This window comes from Lethenteron reissneri, chromosome 27, assembly GCF_015708825.2.
Source record: "Lethenteron reissneri isolate LAM-NWPU_2019-01 chromosome 27, ASM1570882v1, whole genome shotgun sequence".
Lineage (NCBI taxonomy): Eukaryota > Metazoa > Chordata > Hyperoartia > Petromyzontiformes > Petromyzontidae > Lethenteron > Lethenteron reissneri.
The window spans coordinates 2419674-2439176 of NC_083805.1; the positions used below are offsets into that span (position 1 = coordinate 2419674).

Here is a 19503-nt window from a genome sequence, read left to right on the forward strand (position 1 = left end):
ACTTTCAATAAATATAGAATTGTTATAACAACACTAATTGTTATAACAACACTCCTACAACATCAGAGTGCAGCGCCACATTAAATACGCACTACAATGACGATAGTTTAAAGCGATTTGAAGCATGTTTCATTTTGGGGGGGGGGGACAGAGCTTTGTGACGTCATATTTGAGGGGGGGGTCTGACTTTTTGTGACGCCGTGTGACTAAGGGGGGGGGGGGGTCAAAAATCGTCCAAAATCGCGTGACGTCATTTATGGACGGCATTTTTGATGTGACGTCACATTTCTCATCCCCCCGCTCCCCCCCCGTCGTCACACATCGTCACAAATGTCTGACCCCCCCCCCCCCTAGGTGCGTGACGTCATTTATGGACGGCCCCTCAGTCGAACCGCTAAATCTCATGAAAATGTCTTCAAAAATGGGTAGCAGCCGGAGAAACTGTGAATTCGACAACGTCATTGCCATGTTGAGAAGCGTACGAAGTGTGGTCACCATCTGGCGAAGTCTTCTTCGTGTAAAGCACTCACAAAGGGTTCAATCAAGCCAGCACCTAAAATTGACGCGTTTATTATATATTTTTAATACAAACATTAAAATAAAAACGTTTAATTGACGCTCCAGTGATGTAATCTGTGTTATACATAGCAGGGTTACATTACGGGTGTTAATTGTTAATTATCAAATCGCGTAATTACTGCAGTTGGCACTTTCAAAGTGATCTAGTTTTTCGCGTGAACAGATTTCCGGACAACATTCGAGTCTCAGGAGTGAAAAAACGTTTTGAACTGTTTGTTCCGTAGTTTCGGTTTTCTTGAAGTGTTTAAAGACGGGTTAGTCAATCATATGCATCTAAGACATTGTCCGTAATCAAAAGTCTACATGTGGTGTAACAGTGCATTCATTTTAACATCACGAAGTGAGAACAGTGAAATTCGGAATGGTTGGCAAATTCAGCACGCACGTTGTAACATTCCACTGAGAAGCAGACGGTGCATATTACATATTCTTAGGTTTTTTTGGTAAAGTCACGTAGGTAAAACGTCCCACCTGATGACGGAGACTTGTGTTGCCTCCGAAACGTCGTGATTTTTGTTTTATTTTATTTTTATTAATTTTGATGTTTTACCTACGTGACTTTACCGAAAAAACCTAAGAATATGAATCCTTGCAGTCACGAAAGCTTCAAATCTAGAATTGGTGCATATTACCATGATTAATACCCCTGCAGTATTAACTAGGGTGACCGCTAGGCTGCAACAAGCATCGGACCCCGCCACCGATGGGCCACATCACACCGCCCTATCTCGTCATCCCCACCCCACCCGACTTTCCCTGTAGGACCTCAGATCCCCCCACTGGGTCAGGGCGTGCGGCTCCGTGCTTGTCCGCGTTCAGCGACTGGAAGTCTCGGCTGATCTCGAGGAAGGAGCGGTCTCGCGTCTCGGGTAGCACGAGCCCCGCGTAGAACGCGCACAGCATGCACGCCACGGCGAACACCAAGAACGTGAAGGGACCCAGCACCATCTGCGAGAGAGACGCACGAGGGCACGGGTGATGGCGTATGACGGGTTCGTTTGGCGGCTGCAGGTGTCCATTCGACTACCTTAGGGGTGCCACGGTGGCGAGATGTTCACTACCTCGCCTGGTGTACAGGAGGTCGTGGGTTCGATCCCGACCCTGATGCCTGCTGCTGTATATATGGAATTTGCGTGTCTCTCTGATTTCTCCTGCAGTTAGCGGAACACCGTGTCAACACGAAAATCTTTCCACTGATTACGGAACCAGTGGATTACGAGATCTGCGATGTGGTCCATCCATATCAACGTGGATTCTTGGGAGTTTTGATGTTCTTAAAAAATATGCGTCGAAACTCACGGACTCTAGACTCTAGGGCTTTTGCCGCCGCAAATTGCAGAAGTTTCTATGAACCGTGGGGAAACCGCAAATGTTAGGAATGATGGAGAGCCAAGATTACTATTTACCATAGGTTGTAAGCACGTATCCAAGTAACTTGGCGTGATATAATGTATATACATTGTTTCAAACTCTTGCATAAACCTGATACAAGACGTTTAACATCTTATCATCACGTGAGCAATTATACATCATTGCCCAAATAGGTCATCCAGACTCGAGCACTGCACATTGTCAGTGATTTCAGGCCGGCATCCCAGGGTCAAGGTCCGGGGCTGATGGTGTCGGGGTCTGACGGTGTACGTGGCTGTGCGCAAGACCTCACCATGAGGAAGGGGTACACGAGGCTGACGGCGAGCAGGCTGAGGGAGATCACCGATCCGCTCAGCATGAAGGCTGCAGGGCGAGCCTCCTGCGTGAACAGCTCCGCCGCCAAGATAGCCGTCACTCCACCTGGGGTGGCGTGCACGCGGGTCAGAGGTTCTTGGCTCACCGGGGGAAGGTCTGCAAGGCGACCCAGCGACACAAAGGGGTAATGTACCAGTTGTAGAAGTATCGCGCTGGTGGTGATGTTGAGATCCTGGGTTTATCTGCCGTTGATTTTCATCGATTTTTTTTATGAGCAAATCTGAGATGGCTAATACCGAGTAAACATGCAACGCTGTGCCAGTGTCGTGCCAATGTTGGCCCAACGGTTCACACCACATGGCAACGTTGGCTTAACGTTGCATGTTGACTGGGTACTTTCTCACGAGCTCCCACCAAGTTACGCCTTTCCACGTTTACAAATTAACTCCAACCCCATTAAAATATAAATTAATTAATTGCACGTCGCACATGCCCAATGATTGTTAAACGCGTCTGACGTGATACGCAAAGCAATTAACACTGTCCGCATTAACAAAACCGATTAAAATTGACATTGTCATGTCAGCATTAATTGCTCAGCGCGGTCACGTGGGCCGAGTTTAACAATCATCAGGCGTGTACAGCATGCAACGAGTTAATTAGAATGGGGGGCGGGGGAGAAAATTGGTAAACGTGGAAAGACGTAGCGTGTTGCGACGACTGGAATTTGGAAAACCCTGGGCTACGTGTTTCAGGGCGCAGCTTGAGAGACGTAGCCGCACAACCGAGACAAAAATACAACCTTGTGAACTTCGTAATCGATGAAACTCTCGGCTGGCTGCATCAAGCTACACGTGCGACCAATGTGGGAACCAGAGACTTGCCATCTGCACAGCCGTCTACACAGCCACAGTTGCACGCACAGCGCATGGTACCGTCAGCGGCGTTACCTTCGAACGCAAACGACAACAATGACAACGACGTTTTTGGTCGCGGGGGACCACTCACCGGGGCCGATGCCGAAGCTGAGGATATAGGCAAAGATGCTGGCCACGCTCAGGTAGGGCATCCATGAAACGCGCTCCTGCGACGCGCACGTGGGCACAGGAGATCGTGAGTTCAATCCCGACCCTGACACCCGCTGTATATTTAGAGTTTGTGTATCTTTCTCCCCGTGGTAGTGTCGATTTTTCTACGGGTCCTCCGGTTTTCCCTCCACATTTAGAATCAACATCACGCGTTTAAAGTATTTGGCTGCTATAAGTGTCCACGTGATCAGGCACTTCGTTGAGCTTATCATTTGTGGCCAGGCTCGCAAAGGTAGTTAACATCTCCGTAAAGTTCGTCGTACGGCTGTCAAAACTCTACAGATATCCCACCCGTGGTGTAGTTGCTCAGGGGACTGGGGTTTATGCAGGAGACGGATGTGCACCACTCACCAGGAGGGCCAGAGACAGGGTGTTGATGCAGCAGCAGACAGCCATGGCGAGGTAGCCAGCAACCAGCAGCTTCCTGCGGCCCGTGCGCTCCACCAACATCCCCTGTAGCCAGCAGGCCCACAACGCGCGCACGACATTGCCTTGCGGCAGATTGGCACGGGAGGCGACGCGTCCAGAACATCGGTGATCGGGAGGTAAGAAGGGGTAATAGGTGGGGACAGAGAGAGAGAGGGGGGAGTGTGCTCACGGCCCGGCAGTGTCAGTAATCGAAGCATTATCATTCGTATCATTATAATCAGCAGCAGAGTTATCGGCAGCACTATCATCATAATCAGCAGCAGCATCTGCATGCCATTATAATACGGTCGTCTTTATTAACAGTAATAACACAATCGTCATCTTCTTCAACGGTATCATTCACCATTACCATAATTCCCCTAAATCTTGACCTATAACTTTAATGACTGCAGGAATTCATATTCTTTGGGTCTTTCGGTAAAGTCACGTAGATAGGTTGAAATAAAAGAACAAAAAAAAAACTACGACGTTTCGATTTGCTTCCCTTCCCCCACACCACCGATTAGCACGGTTGGCTACGTACGGTGCGAAAGAAGTTCAACATACATTACATACATCGCCCCCCCTACTATGAAAACTTAGCAGGATCCTCCTCGTGAGACTCGGTGACGTTTTCCTGGGAAAACGAGCGGAATGTGTCATCGTCATCATGATCGTGTGTGTGTCAACCCCAAGCCCCCCGCGTACACAGCAAGTGGCGGTGAGGAGTTCGCAGAGCCCCGTGCCGAGGTTCACGTAGGGGACGCTGTCGGCAGCGATGCCCGCGGCAACGAACACGTACTCGGCGTACGAGTAGAGCTGTGGATGCACACAACAACAACAATTACCGCCATTCGCCACTAAGTGGCGGTGACGTCACCACGACGCTTGTGCCAGGCCATGTGCACCTTGAGGCCACGTGAAGTGTCGAACGCCCGCTGGCAGGAGGTCGCGGGGCAGACCCAGCAGGTGCCACGGGTCGACTGACTGAGATGACCGACTGGCTGATGCACCACCTGTGCACCCTACTGTGCCAACTTGCTGTGCTTTAGCCACCCGTGGATGCACACTCACACGCGCCATCGGTTCAGAGACTACGGTGTGCAGTACGGCAAGTGGGTTTGTGAACACCTTGGTAGAGCTGCACTCAGCCACAAACACGTGACACTAGCACAGAGCCGTGGTGTTTTTGGGGCAGGTACGGGCAGGAAAAGTCAGAATAGCAGATTGGGAATAGGCTCGAGAGGACGGCTGCTGCAGAGATGGTTCGATGAGATTGGCTCGTGCGCAGGACCACGAAGCCTTTACTCATCAGCTGTAGATCTGCGCTGATGATGAGGGAACGTTGGAGTAGCGGTTAGCGCATTGCGCTATGAACACGACGTCCCGAGTTCGATTGCCGCTCACGGACAACGCCAGCGACGATGATCTGAACCAGTGCTGGGCCTCCCCTAGATCGACTCAGCCTCAAATGAGTGTCAGGTACAATGTGTAAACTTTGTCACTCGGGGAGACAAAGGCGGCCGGGTGTGGTGCTGGCCACCCATCCTCCCGGTGTGCCGTGCCGGCCTTCATAGGTTCTCTCTAACAGCACTTGCCGCAGTAGCATGTTAAGGCTACATGGGGGATCTTTGTTTTTTTTCTTTGTATGTACCCACAGATGCGTGTGATTAAAAGCCGACGCTCACCGCTGTGAGGCCGCTCAGCTGCTGGCCGGCGCTCAGCACCACGATGGAGGTGATCTGCCAGCGTACGGAGCGGTCTTGCAGCAGCTTGAGCAGAGACACCGGCCGCCCGGCCACCGCCAGCCTCTCGGCCTCCATATCTTGCAGCTCGCTCCTCAGGTCGGCGCCAGGGCCACGGAGACGGCGCAGGGCTGACAGGGGGCGGGGAGGGGGGCAAGGTGAGGTGAGCAGGAATGTGATGGACAGGCGAGCATGTGGGGGTTCATCTTCTTGGTTCTTTCGGTAAAGTCACGTAGAATGGAAATAATAAAATAATAAAATAAAACATAATTAAATAATGAACATAATAAAAGTTTTAAATCTAAATCATGTGGGGGTTGGTGGGTCTTGCTGAGATCACAATCAGGTGGATCCAGGGATGGGTGGACGTACGATAGTCCCATTTGATTGTGCAATCTAATTCAGGGACTGGGTGTTGTCTTGGTGTGGTCTGCGACTGTTGTCGTTTTGCTGCCTTGCCCCAAGCTTGAATTTGGTGTTTACAAATCGGCAGGGATGAAATGTACTTGTGCAATTTGTACTTCTATACTTTATATTTATTTTTAGCGACTTGCTTACTTTTTCTCTAACCTGCACTCCGATCGTCTTTCGTATTGTTTCTTCAACACAACTCGCTGACACCCCCCCCCTCTCCGCAATGAGCTTCACATCTCATCATATTCTTCCAGGATAAAAAAAAAATCGAGATTTTTAGTCTGCGGCGGTGGTGCCCTAGCAGACGAATTGATGGACCTCGGAGCGAGTAGGCAGAGGTGACGGCGACGGGTCTCACCGGCCAATGCGCCGCGGCGGTCTCCGCGGTCGATGAGCAGGAACCGCGGGCTCTCGGGGAAGGCGGGCAGCGTGGCGAGCTGCACGAGCGCCGGCAGCGCCGTGAGGGCCAGCAGCAGCGGCCACTCCTTCTCGCTGCCCAGCACCTCCCTGGGCTCGCCGGGAACAAAGGCAAAGATCCTCGACTGTTTGGGCAGGTACTGTTAGCGAGCACCTATGAAGGCCGGCATGGTGCGCGAGGGGGAGGATGGCCAACACCACGCCCAGCCGCCTTTGTCTGCCAAGTGGCGATGTTGTACACACCGCACCAGGTACTCATTTGAGGCTTAGTCGACCTCGGGGAGGCCCAGGACCGGTTCAGATAATCGTCACTGGTGTTGGCCGTGAGCTGGAATCGAACTCAGGTCGCCAGGTTCGTAGCGCAGCGCACTAACCGCTACACTACCACTCTCCACACAGCTTGCACCACTACGGCCATCATCATCAGCAGCATTATCATCATTATCAACAGCAGTCTTAGATATCAGTGATATTGAATCACACCTCCGATAAGCACAGTCGGCTATGTAGAAGTTTAACATACATACATACACATTCATTGTATCACGTCGTGAAAATGTATATTGCGGCGACAACCCTAGCACACACACCTGCACACAGCTTGCACGTACACACCTTCTCACACATTTCCATGCACACACCCACCTCTACACACAACAACAACAACCGCCATTCGCCACTAGATAGTGATGACATCACCACGGCGTTTGTGCCAGGCTAGGTGGACTTTCAGGCCACGTGAAGTGTCGAAGACTCGCTGGCAGCAGGTCACGGGACAGACCCATATGCCATGGGTTGACTGACTGAGATGACTGGCAGATGCTCCAGCTGTGGCCCCGTTCTCTTCCAACTTGCTGTGATTTAGCCGCCCGGCGCTCCACACACACACATCTGCAATACCAACCCTTCACAATCTGTCTCCCTTTCTCACCGCCCCCCTTTCCCCACTAGGACCCGGAATCCGGACCCCCCCCCCCCCCCGGTGCTCAGTACCCACCGCAGACTCGCCACCTGCGCTACCACGATGCCCAGCGTGAGGAACACGATGCAGGACAGGGACAGGGCCCCCCGCAGCCGCTGGGGGGCACTCTCACCCAGGTACATGGGCTGCAGATTCAGCCCCACGCCTGCAATGCACGGAACAGCTGCTGTCAATCCGCGACTGGATGGAGGCCTGAAAACTGAAGTCAGGCGGCTCTGCCACAGTTAGCATGATAATCGTTTGAACCGCTTGCAAAAGGGAGGTCATTCCGCCAGCTACCTACAAGGGTTTCCACCCCGTTCTGGTGTTCTCAGCATCGCACCCCTGTTTCACGTAGTTGTCCTGGGAAATCTAAACGTGTTTTGGGGGCCCTTAAAATGTCCGTTTTTTTGTCAGTTGTGTAGCAGATTAATAAGACAAAATTACACCACTCAAGACAATGCATTTACGAAAAGTTGTCCCTTCTTCCGGAACTGTGAGATGTTCATCTTTCTCCGAATGATACGCCCCAAGTTTTGTTTTCTGTATTGCCGAGGTGGCAGGGCTGCTACCACGGTGGAGTAATGGTTGGCACACTTCACTTGCAATCCAGAGGCCACAGGTTGGACTCCATCTCCCGTGCGCAGCAGTTTAAAAACACGGGGAAAGTTGCTAACATTCCACCGCCGCAGTCCTCTCCTAGCAGGATTAATGGGTACACGACGGTTAAGTCGATTTGCAGGTCATGCGTGGTGAGATAAAGTGTGGGTGCTTCAACCTTTCTCAAGCCATCTGGCCAACGTGGAATATTAGACCAAATTCCCTCGATAGGGGCTTGAGTTAAAACCCTTGTTATCAGTTGACTCAGCCCATCCTCTCTACGGGGTCATTAAAATAGGTACCGCTTTGTGGAAGAGTCAACAGTGGTTTGTCTTATGGATTGCACTCGCCCGTACCATAGGAATGTGGAATTTCCACCACTGGCTCAGGGCTGTAAACACAGAGACGAGCATTGCCTCCATGCTCATTTCAGCAGGAAATAATTATAAACTTGACTCGACAGAGCTCCCTCTGACGGAGGCCCTTCTCTGCCACCAGTGGCCGTGAGCAGGCAGTTTATTTTTATTTTACCAGGTAAGGCTCATTGAGCTATGTAGCTCTTTTTCAAAAACGACCTGGCCACAAATGACTGGTCAACGATGTGGCCTATCGCGTGGAAATTTATATCAGCCAAATACTCTAAATGCATGGAAGCAAACACCGGAGGACCCGGAGAAAAATCTATGCAACCACAGGGAGAAAGACATGCAAACTCCAAATATACAGCAGGCGTCAGGGGTCGGGATCGATCCCATGACCTCCTGCATACCAGGCGAGGTCATTAACATCTCACCACCGTGGCGAGATGTTAACTACCTCGCCTGGTATGCAGGGCCATGCCAGCAGAGGCAGCAATCCCCGTCTCGTACCAGCGTTGACTCCGGCGAGCAGGCGTCCCACGATGAGGATCTCATAGGAGGCGGCGGCGTGGGAGCCCCACATGAGCGCGGCGCCCAGCAGCGCAAACACGTTGTTGAAGAGCAGAGTGCCTCTCCTGCCAGGTGAGGTTAGAGAGAGAGGGGTGGGCAGGTGAGAGGGTGGGCAGGTGAGAAGGTGAATAGGTGAGAGGGTAGGCAAGTGTGAGGGTAGGTAGGGTGGGAGGGTGAGAAGGTGGGTAGGGTGAGAGGGTGAATGGGTGAGAGGGTAGGTAGGTTGGATGGTGGGCAGGTGAGGATAGGCTGATGGGAGGGTGAGTTGGTGGGCAGGTGATAGGATGGACAATTGGGAGGGTAAGATGGTAAGCAGATGAGAGGGTGGTCAAGAGAAAGGGTAAGCAAGTGAGAGGGTGGGGATGTAGAGGTCGTTGGCAGTGTCTGTAGCTGAGAGAGCAAAGTTGAGTTACGTGGACACGTGAGACGGCAGGTGAGCGGGTGGGCAGAATAAATGTGGTCGAGGGTCGGATCACCTCCCCTTGACCCTCTCACCTGTCGCAAACGCGACCGATCCCCAGGCTCACCTGCCCATGCGACGGGAGAGCGGACCAGCGAGCAAGGCGCCCAGGAGGCAGCCGAACGTGAAAATGGACACGATGATTGACCACAGCAGCGTGAGCTCGTGTCCGCTCAGTGGGGAGGCCCAGAGGCGCGCGTGGGTGACGTTAGCAAACCGCTGGATGAACTGTCAACGCCGCCAAGAAGCAAAAAAAACATTTTTTTCATTTGAGTGGCACTCAACCGCCGTGTAACGATCCATTACAGAATGTGTCTCATGCTTACTAGAATAATACAACGCGCATGAATTAACACGTGCGAGGATTGGAAGTTGTACAGCCCCTTTCGTCACTCAGCCCTTTTTGTCACTCCGCTTCGAGAGGAAGGCCTCCCCAAGCCATGTTGGTCGTGAGGATTGTTCGACCATACTTCACCATGCGGGTCATTGGAGATTGATTGCCGGGTTTACGGCTCATTGCGCTAATTTCTGCGCCACCGCTCCCCCACAAATATATCTGATTTTTGCAAATGTTGCGAACATGTTACCTTTAGGCGAATGTAATGGATGGCAGGAGACAGTATAAATTCTTTCGTATGGCTGATGTAGACGCAGAGGAACAACTACAATTCACATCCAGGTGGTCAAGTCAGATCACCGCGTCGGGAGTCGTGGAGGATATCGCTGTATTTATGGATCGGCTATCCACCACTACCATTGAGATGGATGGTGGCGATGTGGTAAGCGATGATAATAACAGCAGCGATGTCGAGTTTGTAGGCTGTGGAAAACTGATGACCATGCAGATATGGGTCCATCAACTCATCTAGATTATGCAGCCATTCACACGCACACATATTTTAACAGGCACGATGAACACAGAGTTGGTTAGTCAGAATTGTGGAGTCACCTCGGTGTGGAATTGGCGAGTAGAGATGACTCAAATATTAGGGACAGTTAAGGTGCCTGGTGCCATTGGTTCTGCAAGACTCGGATGCCTTTGTGCATCATGAAGGTTGTTTACTCGATAACAAAAAAAACTCAACATACGAGGGCTATTGGCCAAAACGTTGCCTATTATATACTTTTCCTTTTCAGGCCAAAGTGTTATGGACAGAATGTGTGTTTTTTCTCTAGTTGTCTTAAGCTTGTGCACCACCTAGGTATCTCAAATTATTTTTAAGTTGTCTTAGCAAACTGGTAAACAGCAGAGATCAAGCAGAAGACAATGGTTAATGTATATGGAGCAAACAATTGACTGAGAGGTTCATTAGAAATTAATTATTAATTTGGAACGAATTACTTTGAGAAGGGATTGTGGCAATAGATCGGTGTTCGCGTATAACGACGCAGTGCCCGATCCACACATACGAAGGCGACATCGCAGCGATACACTCCGCTGCTCCTGACGAGGTTGTTTGGCTTGACCACCTGAATGTGAAATTGGGGTTGTTGCTCTCGATCTACATCAGCAGCTGTACGGGGAGAAGAAGACGTGTTCACGTCCACACCAGCTGTCAGTACCCGGTTCACACCGGGTGAGCAAACGATCCTCCCAGAGAACCAGAACTTATTTTCGATTAATCATCGCTGCCGACCACCCCCATAGTTGAGTTTTGGGAGATCTGGCAGGAAACGTAAAACGCGTAAGCAACTGGAAAAGTTCTGCGCGTGACGGAGAGAACGTGGAAAGGTTGGTGATGCAGAGTTTGTGGAGAGAGAACTGGTCAAATGAAGTTGGACACACCTGGATGGAGGTGGTGTGATAGAAGGCAAAACAAGAGATTGTGTTACACAGTTGTCCAACGTCGTTCGTGTTCGTCAAATGCCATTGAGGTTTGTCCATGTGGAGCAGTGACGCAGTGATTATCACACTACAAACCAGTCAAATAAGTTTGATTCCTGGCCATGGCTAACATCAGTGGCAAGTGATAGCCGAACCGGTCTCGGGTCCGACTTTCACCAATCCTCACTGACAAGCGTGGAGAAGTATGATCAATACAACTACCATGGCCGACGAGGTGTGGGGGAAGGCCTTAGTTCATCAGTGTGAACGTGTATTATTATTTGTGGCCGTTTTACGAGGTCTGCCAGTGCTTCGAGCACGACAACTGCTGCTGTAGTGGTGAGCAGGGCGGATCCACATCTGTGTCGCAACTACACGCACCCCCGTGGGGGCGCTGATGACTGCCACGTTGAAGCCATACTGGAAGCCGCCTCCGATCCCGGCCGAGAAGCACATGGCGCCCAGCAGTAGCCAGGGCTCCTGCAGGGTGGCAAGCGGGGAGACCGGCAAAATAGAAAAAAAAATCAATCACCCGTATGGCCTTAACACTGCGGGAGCAAATGTAGTTAGCACCTATGAAGGTCGGTACGGCATACGAGGGAGTGGGTGCACAGCACCACACCTGACCAGCTTTGTCTCCCCTCGTGGCGATGTTTACACACCGTACCAGATACTTGAGACGGAGTAGATCGAGAGGAGGCCCAGAACCGGTTCAAATAATCGTCACTAGTGTTGACCATGAGCAGGAATCGAACCGGGATCGCCGGATTTCATAGCGCAGAGCGTTACCCGCTGTGCCACCGCTCCTCACCGGGATACGATTTATGCGATACAGCCCACGGGGTCGGAAACTGGACTATTTTCGACGACCCCGCGGCGATTTGAGTTGTGCCGCTTCGAACCGATTGTCTGTGACTTCATGCATTTTAGCCTCACTAATCGGGTACTAGAGGGGCATATTTTCACCCTGCCAAGGATTTACTGAAAAAAACCCCACAGTGAGCATCTAGTATTCATATTATTCGCAGTATTATTATTATTATGATAACGCTACATTGTGTGTTAACGCGACCCGCCAACGTGAAAGTCCTATTCAGCCCTTGGTAAGAAATAAACAAGAGTTTTCCCAATCTTGCTACAAAGACAACGGATCTCCCTTGTTGCATTTTCAGCCCCCAACGCTGTTAGCGAGCGCCTATTAAATGGGTTGGTGTCGCCAGGACCACCGCAGGGCCGATCTTTAATTCCACCGCACCAGATGCTCATTCAAGGGCGAGACGACCTTTGGGATGAGGCTCGGGATCGGTTCAGATCTTCACTCCTATTAAGCCTCGAGAATGAAACTCGGGTCACTGGGTTCGTAGCGCAACGCATTATCCACTGCACCGTTGCTCTCCATGCAATACAGATAATAATAAAGATACCCCGTATCGCGTTCACAGACTGTTGGGACAAGTGCTGTTTGCGAGCACTTTTGAAGGCCGGCACGGGACACGAGGGGGTGGGTGGCCAACACTACGCCCGGCTGCCTTTGTCTCCCCAGTGATGATGTTTACACATACCGGATACCCATTTGAGGCTGAATCGACCTAAGAGAGACCCATGACCGGTTCTAACAATCGCCACTGGTTTTGACCGTAAGCGGCAATCGAACTGGGGTGGCCGGGTTCGCAGCGCACTAACTGGTACACTACCGTACATATAAATACACAAGTTTTGATCATTAACAGCTCCTTTTAAAATCCACGAATGGATGAAGGCCTCGCCACGCCGTGTCGGTTGTGGGAGTTTGACCATACTTCGCCACGCTTTGTCAATGCGGGCTGGTGTAGAGGCGAGCTTCCCAGGACCGGTTCTAATATCACGGGATACTGATGTTAGCCGTGAGTGGGAATGGAATGCAGGTCGCTGGATTCGCACGCACACAGATACATACACTTTCACACTCGGTGTATATCCAGGGATATCCACATATACATGCGTCTCTCCATGGCACAGTATGTAGTTGTTTTCATTACAGTACTTGGTTATGAATAAAAGTCATATGTCCATTATATATCTTAAGGATTATTTACACTATCCGCCAGCCCTTACCGAACCCGTGTATGTTACGTGTACAGACCTTTGTTAATGTTTAGGGGTCTCCCTCTACCGTGCTGGTCGTAGGGGGTTCGTTGACCATACTTCTCCACGTTGGTTCGTGAGGGTGGGTGAAGGCATCTAAACGTTTACGGTTCTTAGAGCTTGCCAATATCAAAGAAAAGGTGCAATATAATGCAAGTCAAAGCGTCTCCCTTCTCAATTCCGCATTTCTCACGGCGGGTCTCGTCCGTCCAAGATCCACCGATCTGGCATCGCTACCCATCAAATTATGAAATCTCCCTGCCGCAACCTTCAATAAGGGGCGCCGCAGTGGAGAGATGTTAACTACCTCGCCTGGTCTACATGCAAGCCGTGGGTTCGATCCCGACCCTGACGCCTGCTGTATATTTGGAGTTTGCGTGTTCTCCTCGTTGTCGCGTGGTTTTTTCTCCTGGTCCTTCGGGGTTTCCCATCCACATTTATAAATATGCGTTTAAGAGTATTTGGCTGCTAGACATTTCCACGTGATAAACAACTTCGTTGAGCTCATCATTTGTGGCCAGGTCGCTTCTGAAAATGAGCTATGGAACGCCGAGTGCGCCTTACCTGGTAAAATAAAACATTTTTCATAGTTTAGTTTAAGTGGCGTCTCACGAATCTATTGGCGCCGCTGCCTCGCCGGACGCGTGGCTTTTCGTCGACTTACCTTGTGACCAGAGGGTCCTTTCTCCTCGAAAATGAGGGCATCGGTCTCGCTCGGCTCCCCGTCGGCTTTCGGCATCGCGCTCTGTCCACGGGACTCCCGGAGAGGCGATTCCTTTTCAGTCGTCCGTACTCACCAGCCCATAGAGACAGCCAACCAGGCTACCAACCCATTCCCAGCCAGCCTAAGCCAACCCAAGCCCTATCGCCTCCCCCACCCACCCTCTTGTGTTGTTATATAAAACAGCGGACGGGTGGTAGAGAGGGAGGGAATTGAGAGGATGGGGCTAGAATGAGAAAGAGAAAGATCTCGACAGCGCACCCCCCCCATCATCGCAATCATTATTGTCACATGTCCCATTGCCGACGAACGACAAGCTACACATTTCAACAAACTCGTCTTGTGCATTTTGTCCGAGAGACAGCGTGCTCTTTGTGCGTGGAGACGAGTGGTTTCTTGTTCCCGTGATGAGTTTTTTTTTACTTTAACACACACACAGCATGTATACGCATGTGTGTGTGATTCGAGCCGACAGCTGTCACTAAAGAAAATTTGCATTTGTATGCTAACAAGCAACGTACCAAACACAATGTCCTTCTTTGCGGAGTTACCATGTGCACGAGTCATATTTACTGGCACATCGGAGTCAGAGAAGTTTGGTAGCTTGTACAACTTTACACGAACTCAGTAAACACGTCAACGTTTGGCCAACTATGGCATTGTCGTTGGGACTGTTCGGCCCAACGTTGACCCAACGTCCCATGTTTACTGGCAACTAGGTTCGAGATTTTGTAACATTTCACGTTCAGCGTAGTACCATACTTAACCGCGCTGGTCAGTGTGGGTTGGTGAAGCTGGGGAGCATAGACGGGAGTCCAGTACAACATTGTCGGGCGCATTTCAAGCGATTTGGTCATTGGCCAAACGCAAAAAAGTAGTATTTTTAACTGGGTCAGGATTACAGCTCAACCTTAACCATAACCTGAATGCGGTTAGATTGGCAAAATGGGAGGCAAACGCTTGGCACTTCTTCATGAAGTTTGGGTGGTCTTGGAGGCAGGGCGTACTCGTAACTTAATGAGGGAAGCTCATTGAGGCGGATTGTGAGGTCGCTTGATGTGTCCGGTGGGGAGGTGATTAGCAGGGAGAGTCGCTGCCCATCACGTGTGAGCGATTACTTGTCGGTCACGGGTCTCGCCTTTTGAAGTTCTCTGTAGGTGACAAAGAAAACTCCATCATCATAACATGAGAATATTAGTACGGGCCGGAAAACCGTACGTTTCACACAACATGTATAAATGTGTAAAAACACACGGCCATCTGCGCATTATGGTCCTATTGTTGAACGTCACCATCAAAGTTAATTTGAGCAAACGTGTTTTTTTCTGGTCTGCATTATTATTTTACACGACGAGGTTTTCTTACATTTAACACGTGGGCTTTCGTGACCAATTTATTACGTTTCATAAGGAATTGTTGGGTCAGATCGCATAAGTAGATGGTGTGTCGTATACCCCACTCCAGCCGTCGCAGCCAGTGAATAAAGTGGTCACGTGAACCAACGTGGCCACGTTATTACTGCTTCGGGTACGACGTTTTGCTCGTAGTTACAACCAACAACATCAGGCAGTCGCCAGGTAGTTACAGATTTGGTTATCGTTGGCATTCGCCAAGTTGATGGGCCTCATAGTATGGATGTGGAGACTCCAGATATATGGTTTTCAGAGGCAGACTTTGCAGCAGTTGAGAATTGGTGAGTAATGTGCTGGTGTGTTCTAATTACAACCAAATCGGACTGCAGTTACCTACCACTTGCGTCACTGCTGCTGTGAGTCACATTTCTTGAAAAATAGTAACATAAAACAAGAGCCAATCTTTGGTTCTTTCGGTAAAGTCATGTAGAAAGAAAATAAATTAAATAATAATGGATTACGACGTTTCGATAGCAACACAAGCAACCATCGTCAGGTACGAATGAATACGAAAACAAACATAGCAAACTTAGAAATATATTGCAATAGAGAGTCGGCTAACACAACAGTCAACATCCTACCTACTTGATTAACGTTCTTCCAAAGAATGCTAAAATTGAGAGAGAGACAAAACACAGACACGAAGACACATAGACAAACACACAAGTAGAGAGAGAACACACACAGACACAGAGAGGGACACACAGAAAGACAACACCTCTGTGTCGAGGCCTTAAATAGAGAGAGGGAGGGGGGACCACAATGTACCGCTTCGGGAAATTCTGCTGATTGTTTTTAAATTGCAAGTGTACACGAAGGCTGTGTCTTGTTTGAAACTATAGGAGTATCTTAAAACAGTGTTTAAAAACTGCGAAACTTTCCTTAACGAAGATAGGGCAATTGTCAGAGCACGTGTACACTTTTGAGGTAGCGTAGTGCCACCCCGTGGGCACACGAAGTCATAGCTTGTTCAAAATATATGGTGGAACTTTTTTGCCAGTATCAAAAGTATGAAAAAGATAAGAAGAGGGTTTTACCCCTTTCTGGAAAGAAAACAGGAGGTGTTAAGATGTTCCAACACCTAATAGATTCATTTTGTAAGGCATTCAATCTGCATTAACCACACACCGTACTTGTAAGCAAAACATGCAAGCAAAGCATGCTCTGATAAAATATGCATTGTCATTGAAAGTGATTGGCTTCCACCAAAAAAGACACCCGTTTTAATACCATGAAGGATACAACCTCTTCTTGATTTTTTTTCACAGCTTCTTTAAATGTTTGCATTACGCGTTGGTGTCTGTAATGTATCTGACAGAAGACAAATAGTTCACTACTTTAGCCCACCGGTGTGTTGAAGCGTGAAACCACAAGATTTACAATTTTTGAGTACGACGTTTCGCTGGTAATTGCATCCAGCATCATCGGGCAATTCGCCAGATTGGCCGTGTCGAGTGGTGGAGGGTTACGACACATTTATAAATAACGCGATCTAACCCACAAACGTTGATTATGAATAATATTGGTCGCGAAAGCCTACGTGTTAAACTGTAATGTATCTCTCTACAGCAGCGGTTCTTCTTCACCTGGGAGTGCAAGATGCCCTTTCTGGGGGTGCGAGACACGGGCAGATTTTTTAAGAAGGTAAATAATTGAAAACACGAATTAAGCACGGGCAGGTAAGTTACAACGACTTTGTTTCATCAAACCCTCTGTGTATTTAATAACATGAGACATTTTATTTTATACCTTATTTAATACCTACGTGACTTTACCGAAAGAACCAAAGAGTATGGATTCCTGCAGTCACGAAAGCTTCAAATCCAGAATGAGACATTTGTTTCTAATTGAGTAATAAAGGTGAATAAGAACCACTGCTCTACAGGATCGACATGGCCGTGCAACCCTTGGTTCTTGACGAGTAACACCATGAAGAGAAAGTTTCATTGATTAGGTATAGCCCTGTGAGCCATGCGGCTCTTAAGTCGGGTGCAACCGCAACAAACAAAATATCAACGGAGAACATCTTAAAGCGACGACGCGCAACAGAAACATCCTGGATAAACCAGCAAATATTCCAGAAAAAAAACGCTGTGTGCAAAAATCCCAGTGTGATGCAAGTCAAACAATAACAACCATAATACAATTTAGATTACCCATATGAAAGAAGGTTAACACGTAGGCTTTCGCGACCAATATTATTCATAATCAACGTTTTTGGGTTTAAATCGCGTTATTTATAAATGTGACGTAACCCTCCACCACCCGACACGGCCAATCAGCAAAAAAAGTGTCACGTTGACAAAACACAAATAGTTCACTGCTTTAGCCCACCGGTGTGTTGAAGTGTGAAAAAAAATTGTAAATGTTGTGGTTTCACACTTCAATACACCGGTGGGCTAAAGCAGTGAACTATTTGTCTTTTGTCAACGTGACACTTTTTTTGCTGATTGGCCGTGTCGGGTGGTGGAGGGTTACGACACATTTATAAATAACGCGATCTAACCCAAAAACGTTGATTATGAACATATGAAAGAAACTTCGACTTTTGAGATGCGGCGCCCACGTAAAAACCTGGTCTCAAGTTCCAGCTCCAACGAGCTCGATGTGTGCGGAGGTGACTAAAGCACATTGCGGGGTTCACGAACGACTGCTGCCAGTAGGAGGACAGGGGGGGGAGGGGGTGAAGCTGCATGCGCTGTTGTGTGCACTTTTCATTTTTTTAAATTCAATTTTCTTCGTGAGTGTCCACGTGTCCGATCATTGTGCCCGTCGCAGGTAACGTAGACCCATTAAATGCGCTCTGCTTCAGGCACATGGGTATAAGTGTTGCTTTAGGGGCCGTCCATAAATGACGTCACGCACCTAGGGGTCGGGGGGTCAGACATTTGTGACGATGTGTGACGAGGGGGGGGGGGGTGAGAAATGTGACGTCACATCAAAATGCGCAACTTTAAATAAATATAGACAACACGTTCTACTTAATTAAATAGACTTTTTAATAAATGTTTTCTCCTACAACATCAGAGTGCAGCGCCACATTATCGTCACAAATGTCTGACCCCCCCCCTCCTAGGTGCGTGACGTCATTTATGGGCGGCCCCTTAGTGCTGTGCACTCATGCTGCTCACCAATGTGAATTGTGCTTATGGGTATCCATGGGCCTCAAGCAAATTACCAAACACACAAATTACGAGACACACAACGTTTTAATTAAATGTTACGAAACTCGCTGTGGATACTTTACACTATTATTATTTATATAAATGTTAGAATTGCTTTTTTAATTTATTATTCATTATTTATTTTTGCCTACGTGACTTTACCGAAAAAACCTAAGAGTTTACTACCATTGCGTTCTGGCCATGACATTGCCCTCTGGAGGCATTTAACTTTAACTGCAACCCATGACGGTGCGATTTCGAGCTGCTTTTAAAACAACTTTTCAGTTCTTAAACGACACCTAGAAAAACTTTCCACAACCAAATCGCGAAAGTAAACAATTATTTGTTTTGTTAATGTTTAAAAAGTTTATCTGAGGGGAAACCCAATGAACCGCCCGCTCATCAATTCTAAATACTGTACTTAACAAGTGCTAACATCTCAAACAAACCCTTATTAACACACACAACCGACGACACACTTAATCGATTGATCAGCCATAGTGTAAATTATATTTATATAAATTTTAAACAAAATATAAATACATTTTAAAAGGGCCGGCGGATGGTGACACGCGGAGGAGTTTTTAAGCGCTCGGGCCGCCGCTTTCGCATTACGCTCCGCCCCCCCCCAGACTCGACGCTCGTGATTGGCCCGCGACAATGCGGTCGACCAATCACAGGCGCTCTCTCCCCCCCCTCCCAGACTCGACGCTCGTGATTGGCCCGCGACACCTCGCTCGACCAATCACAGGCGTCCACCCCCCCCAGACTCGACGCTCGTGATTGGCCCGCGACACCGCGTTGGACTCATCGCAGGCGCTCCCTCCGCCCCCTCCCAGACTCGACGCTCGTGATTGGTCCGCCACACCGCGCTCGACCAATCGCAGGCGCCGCTCGCTCGAAGCTCCGCCCCCTTGGGTGTTCTCTTTAAAAGGCGTGGGGGGGGGGGTGTGACAAGCGGCTGCCGGCT

The 19503-nt window shown here is 49.2% G+C and overlaps 1 protein-coding gene across 2 annotated transcripts; it reads right to left on the reverse strand.

The window, feature by feature from the left end:
- Window positions 1-569: 569 nt before the first annotated feature.
- LOC133348334 (solute carrier family 2, facilitated glucose transporter member 11-like) lies at window positions 570-14251 on the reverse strand. Of its 2 annotated transcripts, XM_061561074.1 has the most exons (12): window positions 13901-14239; window positions 11494-11592; window positions 9355-9515; window positions 8768-8892; window positions 7335-7464; window positions 6279-6427; window positions 5450-5637; window positions 4470-4580; window positions 3705-3806; window positions 3274-3349; window positions 2243-2370; window positions 570-1527 (listed from the first exon to the last, which is right to left on the reverse strand). In XM_061561074.1, the coding sequence occupies exons 1-12, from the start codon at window positions 13973-13975 to the stop codon at window positions 1303-1305; spliced, it is 1569 nt and encodes a 522-aa protein (XP_061417058.1). In that variant the 5' UTR covers window positions 13976-14239; the 3' UTR covers window positions 570-1302. The 2 variants fall into 2 exon arrangements, with proteins under 2 accessions (XP_061417058.1, XP_061417059.1); XM_061561075.1 differs by lacking the exons at window positions 570-1527; window positions 2243-2370 and adding an exon at window positions 2383-3164 and having other exon boundaries at window positions 13901-14251.
- Window positions 14252-19503: the final 5252 nt, after the last annotated feature.

Coding starts and splice junctions, on each gene's coding strand:
- LOC133348334 (XM_061561074.1), bottom strand. CDS start 13,975: ATGCCGAAAGCCGACGGGGAGCCGAGCGAGACCGATGCCCTCATTTTC. Junction 6,428..7,334: donor GCGCAGGTGGCGAGTCTGCG/GTGGGTACTGAG, acceptor CGGCGAGCCCAG/GGAGGTGCTGGGCAGCGAGA. Junction 4,581..5,449: donor AGCTGAGCGGCCTCACAGCG/GTGAGCGTCGGC, acceptor GTGCATCCACAG/CTCTACTCGTACGCCGAGTA.